The sequence below is a fragment of the Notolepis coatsorum genome (assembly GCF_963971535.1).
Source record: "Notolepis coatsorum genome assembly, chromosome: 2".
NCBI lineage: Eukaryota > Metazoa > Chordata > Actinopteri > Aulopiformes > Paralepididae > Notolepis > Notolepis coatsorum.
This window is the reverse complement of record NC_140166.1, coordinates 227420549-227427020: the sequence shown is the minus strand read 5'-3', so window position 1 is coordinate 227427020 and position 6472 is coordinate 227420549. Positions and strand designations below refer to the sequence as shown.

General features: G+C 44.8%; 1 protein-coding gene across 1 annotated transcript; it reads right to left on the bottom strand.

Moving 5' to 3' along the window:
- Positions 1–3567: 3567 nt before the first annotated feature.
- LOC311223843 (histone H3.2-like) lies at positions 3568–3978 on the bottom strand (the record flags this gene model as incomplete). The annotated part of the gene is made up of 1 exon (XM_084308607.1): positions 3568–3978. One exon carries the CDS (start codon positions 3976–3978, stop codon positions 3568–3570), a length of 411 nt encoding a protein of 136 aa, XP_084164733.1.
- Positions 3979–6472: the final 2494 nt, after the last annotated feature.

The window sequence follows — 6472 nt, the reverse complement described above, 5'->3', positions numbered from 1 at the left end:
GGAGGTGTGGCGTGGTGGTTGCTGTATTGGCAAAATGTGACTTTTGGCAATACGGTGAGGAGACTATGGCGTGGGCATGGAAGGGGGGCTGAGCGATGGACACTGGGACTCAATGTTATGGAAGAGACAATGTCATTTTTTTGGGAGGGATGTTCTATGTTTAGTTCTGACGGTCAACTTCTCCTTTCCCTGATGAGAGTCGCGGTTTCCGGCCGGAACTGTGGCTCATTTGGTAAGCGGTGGAGGTTGGGGGGATTTGTCTGTCAGGTTAGGATTATAAATTGGGGTTTTTTTTTTTTTTTTTTTTATGTTTTATTATTACTCTTGTTTTGAGCGGTTTTGTGTTTATTGTGAGAACGGTAGTCAGCCTTTGTTGGTCCGTTAGGGGTCCAGTGAATGAAGTAAGGTTTCTTGTTTAGTTAGACGTTCACATTTTCTTGGTTATATGATTTGGGTGGGACTAGGGATAGCCCCAAATGGGGGAATGTTGGGGAAAATGTGTATGAGGTGGACTAGTTTAATATAGGTCAACTAGCAGTGCTGAAAGACGTCTGGCTGACGTTCTTAAAACAACTTGGACAGAGGGACATTTCAGTACGGCACATTGTGTGCTGGTAATCTTATCTTGTTCTTTTCTCTCTTTCATACATACACAGCACACACACACAGACACAGGCACAGCACACACACACAGACACACGGACACGCACATACACAATACACACATACAATACACATACGTCTGTACGCAGACGCACGCACACACAGACACACACACACATACACACACACACACACACATCTCACTCTCTACATCATATCGTGTGTGGATATCATATCTTGCTTATCTCTCTTCATGTTCTCTCTCTCCGATGTTAAATCTACGTATCATCTTAATGTACGTCATGTCAGATCTGACATGATGTGATACGTCATCATATCTGTCATGGGGGGGCAGGACTGAGAGGGGATTTAGGGACAGGCAAAGGGATCCAGGGGAGAGTGTTTTTTGTTCAAGCCGTGGTGATCTTCTTTGACCCATAGCTCTTGCTGTTAAAGAACTTCTTTTCTTAAATAAATTACCTATTTGTTACAATTGGAAATATCGTCTCCTGCTGTGTTAAACAACCTTTCCACAACACCTTCCTGGTGTTCACCTGCATAAATGCTCTTCTCACACTGTGTACCGACAACGAGAGTTGTCGGATTGTAATGAACCAAAGGAGAATATCAATTATATTTTTTTATGTCATCTTTGACGGTGAATAACACCATGCTAAAAAATACCCATTCTGCAATCTGTTAATAAAGTTTTCAATCAATCACTCTCTACAACCGCACCTCAGCACAGACGTACTTCGAGATACTTCCGTACTTTCCGCCAATCAGTGCGCATCCTGTGGCTGGCAGGCGCGTCCTGTGGCTGGCTGAAGTTGCCAGTGAGCGGATTCTCCGGGGATGCAGCTGGACCCAATTGGAGTGCATCTTAACTCTGAGTTATATGTATGATTGGATATGGGTGCATGGTCATGGGTTACTTTTGAGCTGTTGTTGATTGTTGCAACATTGTGTTGAAAACCAGTTTGTCATCTTGAATTATAAATACCAATAAAGAATGTCCTATTGTCTCAGTGTATGAACCTGTGCGGTTACATTGTTGCTCCTAAAGTAAAATATGGGCAAAATAGCAAAGTTCATATGACATAAATTAAGCACCTCGTACAGATGGAAATGTATTGACTCCGAGAGCTAATTCCTCCCAGTATATCTGCCAGTGAGAGAAAATCCTTGTTAATTACAGCACCATGAAATATAAATGAAAATATAGCAATACGTCGCCTTAAGGCCTCTACATGCTACAGCAACTTCAAAGCAACTTCAACACAACATCAGCGCGATTTCAGCACGGTTGTTGTTTAGGGTATTGTAGACTGTGTTGCGAGGAATCTGCGTACATGTCTCCAAAATCTAACCTAAACAACCGTTGCGTTGATATTGCGTAGCAGTGATTGGTTGGTTAGCGAATGGGGGCGGGGCTGTCATAGAATAATATAGGTCTCGCAGAGAATACCACCCGCCATTGTTGTAGCCAGCCAGCGTTGATGCTAAATAATTAGCGTCACATAGCTGGCCTTTTTCTGAAAACCCAAGCACATATTGTTCCATAGCATACGCCTTCAGTTGATCATGACAAATCCTCTCTTACCTTGACGATAAAAAAGCCTCCATAATTTAGTAAATAAAGCTGTAGCCAGCCAGCTAGCATTGGTGCTATACAAAATGCTATCCACATTAGCTACATAGCTAACCAACTAAATACAATGGTATCCTGAGGTAACGTTAACGTTAAATACAACGTTTGCTAGTCGAAATGACTGGACACACACAGGGACAAGTTAAACATCAATCAATTAATTTATTCCAATAGGTAGTTTGAGCTGCATGTGAGCCGGTCTTTCTCTCCTCTCCATTGGAAACTAATGAAGTTACGTTAAAAAAGTTGACAAAAGTTAAGCTGCTAGCAACAGACACTATAATACTTCCGGTCGGGGAATTTCAAAATAAAAGAGCGACGACTAAAAGCACCGGAAATACGTTTATTTTGTACATTATCTAACGTTAACACGAACCTAAACTAACTTTAGATTAGTTTAGGTTCGTGTAACGTTAGATATTGTAAAAAATAAACGTATTTACGGTGCTTTTAGACTCGCTCTTTTATTTTGAAACCCCCCGCCCGTAAGTAAAAATTATGCTTATTTTTCTGCTTGTTATCAATGGGTTGGTTGAGAAGGGAAGCGTCATCTATCTAGGGAACCTAGCTACATACGGGGTACAATGTTACATAGGCTGCGCGTTGATTTTGCAGAAGCATAAAGGTAGAGTGTCTAAAACACCGTTGCTTTGTCGATGTTGTGTTGCAGTTGCTTTGAAGTTTCTGTAGCATGCAGAGGCCTTTATGGACTGCTACCTTATTTCATTGAGCTGTAATTAACACACAAGACACAGATGACCATATTCAAACTACTTTACTCGACTGTAAAACTTTGAATTTCCCCATCGAGGTCAATATGGGGGTCAGCCCTATGGTCCCACAGCCCCAGATTTTCTTTTCACTCAAAATGTAGGGCCTATGTTCCCACATTTCTAAGATGCTTCTCAAAATGAGGCAGCATGTTCCCGGACGAACCTACTACGAGGACAACCTTGTTGCCCATATCCAGAGTTAATTACATTGTATATTGTTTACACTGCCTTTTTATTAAATGGTTACTTCTCCACTGTAATATAATTCTGTGACCTGTATGTATTATACTACCTGTACCTCCCCTGCTATGATAACTAATATCCCCAAAGGGATCAATAAATGTTATATGGCAATTTGCAATCTGTTCCGCTTTAGCCAACAGGAAATGCTAGTCTAAATATTTGTATTATCAGAATTGTGATGATTTGAGTAAAACTGGCATATTGAAATAATGAGTTAATGGAATGTACTTTTCATGATAACGGTGTTGGCTCTTAAAAGAGCCTTTGGGTTATGAATGTAGGAAAACAAAAGCCGATCTAAGCGCGCTCTCCACGGATGTGGCGGGCCAGCTGGATGTCTTTGGGCATGATGGTCACCCTCTTGGCGTGGATGGCGCACAGGTTGGTGTCCTCAAACAGACCGACCAGGTAAGCCTCACTGGCCTCCTGAAGAGCCATGACAGCAGAGCTCTGGAAGCGCAGGTCGGTCTTGAAGTCCTGGGCGATTTCTCTGACCAGGCGCTGGAAAGGCAGCTTGCGGATCAACAACTCGGTGGACTTTTGGTGACGACGGATCTCTCTCAGCGCCACGGTACCGGGCCGGTAACGATGAGGTTTCTTTACGCCGCCGGTAGCGGGTGCGCTCTTACGGGCAGCCTTGGTGGCGAGCTGCTTCCTTGGGGCTTTGCCACCGGTGGACTTACGTGCGGTCTGCTTAGTTTTGGCCATTATGAGAAACTATGTTTCAGTCTTCACTTCAACAAGAATAATACGCTGCTGTGTAGAAACTCTGGCCTTATATTACTAACGCGGAGGCGCAGTAGTTTCTGATTGGTCTCCTCTCTGTGAGGTCATTACTCCGCCTACATCTCACAGGGTTATTGGAGGACTTCACGGAGATACAACTGGGAACGAGGTTATTGGAGGACTGGTCTTTTGGAAAAGCCGCCAACAAAACGTCTTTCCTGATTGGGTGAGAAAACACAAGCCTGAATATAAAAGGCGCCTCTCCAACTCGCTGCATTCATTTTCAAATTCGTTTAACTAAAGACAACCATAAACATGTCTGGAAGAGGCAAGACTAGTGATGGCGAGATGAAGCTTCATGAAGCATTGAGGCTTTCCATCCAATTGTACCACACATGTGTCGAAGCTTCATGGTGCATTTGCTCTACTGTGCCATCAAGTGGACAATAAATGTAGAACAGGCAGAGTGATGATGATGCCAATAAACAAATAATAATGTGTCTGTTTATCTAACAGAATGATGGCAGGGACAGAGGAGAAAGTGCTTGTGTTACTACAACATTCTATAATTTAATATAGTGTGTTTTTCTAACAGAATGATGGCAGGGACAAGTGCTTGCTTCATTAATTTTTATTCAGAAAAAGCAACTCAAAATCGACATGCCATCCTGCATTTGGATAATACAGATGTGATCAGATTAGGCACAGCAATTTAGACATTACAGCAAGTTTATATGTAACGGAGATGATATCATATGGTCACCTTTTTTGCGTTGTGTTTAACTTTCTTCGATGCCCCGAGGGAGTTTAGAACCCGGGTCTGCGGTGACACGGGCGACAGGTGACAGCACAGACCGCTACACCAAGGTGAATTCACTCTTCATGACGTGTAAAGTGTGTCTTTTTAAGTGGAGTGAGTTTAACTCGCAGTACCGCTACTCGCCAGTCACTTCACAACGCTTGAAGTCCATCGTGACTGACAGTGCCTCGCGCTACCATCTGTTATATATATATATATGTTGGGATTATTAGGATACACATTTATTTGTCTTTCCCAGTACTCCACGGGATTCTCCAACGCAAAGAAACTCGTAATGAATTCCTATGTCGACACTTGTGTTGCGGGGATGTTCCCGTGTTGGAGACGCGTTGCGCACCAACCCCGAAGCCATTTCCTGAATCAGTGACGCGGAGTGGGGCTTCGGGGGCGGTACCCCCCGGAGTGGGGCTTCGGGGGTGGTACCCCCCGGACCGAGGCTTCGGACGTCATCAGTACGTCACCTGATACGCGCTTCGATACAGGCTCCACTTAAAAAAAGCTGGATTGCTCGACACAAGCTCCGGAGCCTCGCTTCAAACGTCACATCACTAGGCAAGACCGGAGGAAAGGCCAGAGCTAAGGCCAAGACTCGCTCCTCTCGTGCCGGGCTTCAGTTCCCCGTCGGTCGTGTCCACAGACTGCTGCGTAAAGGCAACTATGTTCATCGTGTTGGAGCCGGTGCCCCGGTTTATTTGGCCGCTGTGCTGGAATATCTGACCGCTGAGATCCTGGAGTTGGCTGGAAACGCTGCCCGTGACAACAAGAAGAGTCGTTTTTTTTTTGATCCACTTTTTCTCCCATTTTCTATATTTTCTCCCATCCCAATTTCGTATCATCCAATTCAACCCTCCCCTGTCACGAACGCTGTTTCTTGCCTCCCACAAGCCGGCTGCAGTGAGGACTAAGTCATACATAGCACAAGTCCCCTCCGGTACTTGAGGTAACAGCAGTCGCATCTTTTCACCTGCGCAGCTCGACCTCTCAGTGTCGAGGAGTAACGCGTGGGAGGCTCACGCTGCCCCCGACACTTCCTGATTCTACTGCGCAGGCGCACCAACCGACTTGTAGGAGTCGCTTGTTCACAACGTTCGATCCCCACCCTTCAGTTTTTCCCTCCCCGTAATACGGCCAATGTGTATTACTGCGGACGACCAGCCAAACTGAAAAACAATGTGGAGAGCTGGATTCGAACACGCGAATCCTAGCGTCTCCACACTGGTGGCGAGTGCCTTAGACCACTACACCACCTAGCCGCCTCAACAACAAGAAGAGTCGTATCATCCCCCGCCATCTGCAGCTGGCCGTGCGTAACGACGAGGAGCTCAACAAACTCCTGGGAGGAGTGACCATCGCTCAGGGTGGTGTGCTGCCCAACATCCAGGCTGTCCTTCTGCCCAAGAAGACCGAGAAGGCTGCCAAGAAGTAAATTATTTAGCCTCTTCGACAAACTCCACAAAGGCTCTTTTCAGAGCCACCCAGATATTACCGAGAAGGCAATGACTCTGCATCCTATACTGTAATTTGTCATTATTGTAGAAGCTAAGCTTTTCTACACATAATTATTCTTTATGAAACTAGAATAACGTCACAATAAGACTAATCCATATAGACGGTCATTTGACAGTCATACTAGTTCAGTCAGTTCATCCCTAAAAC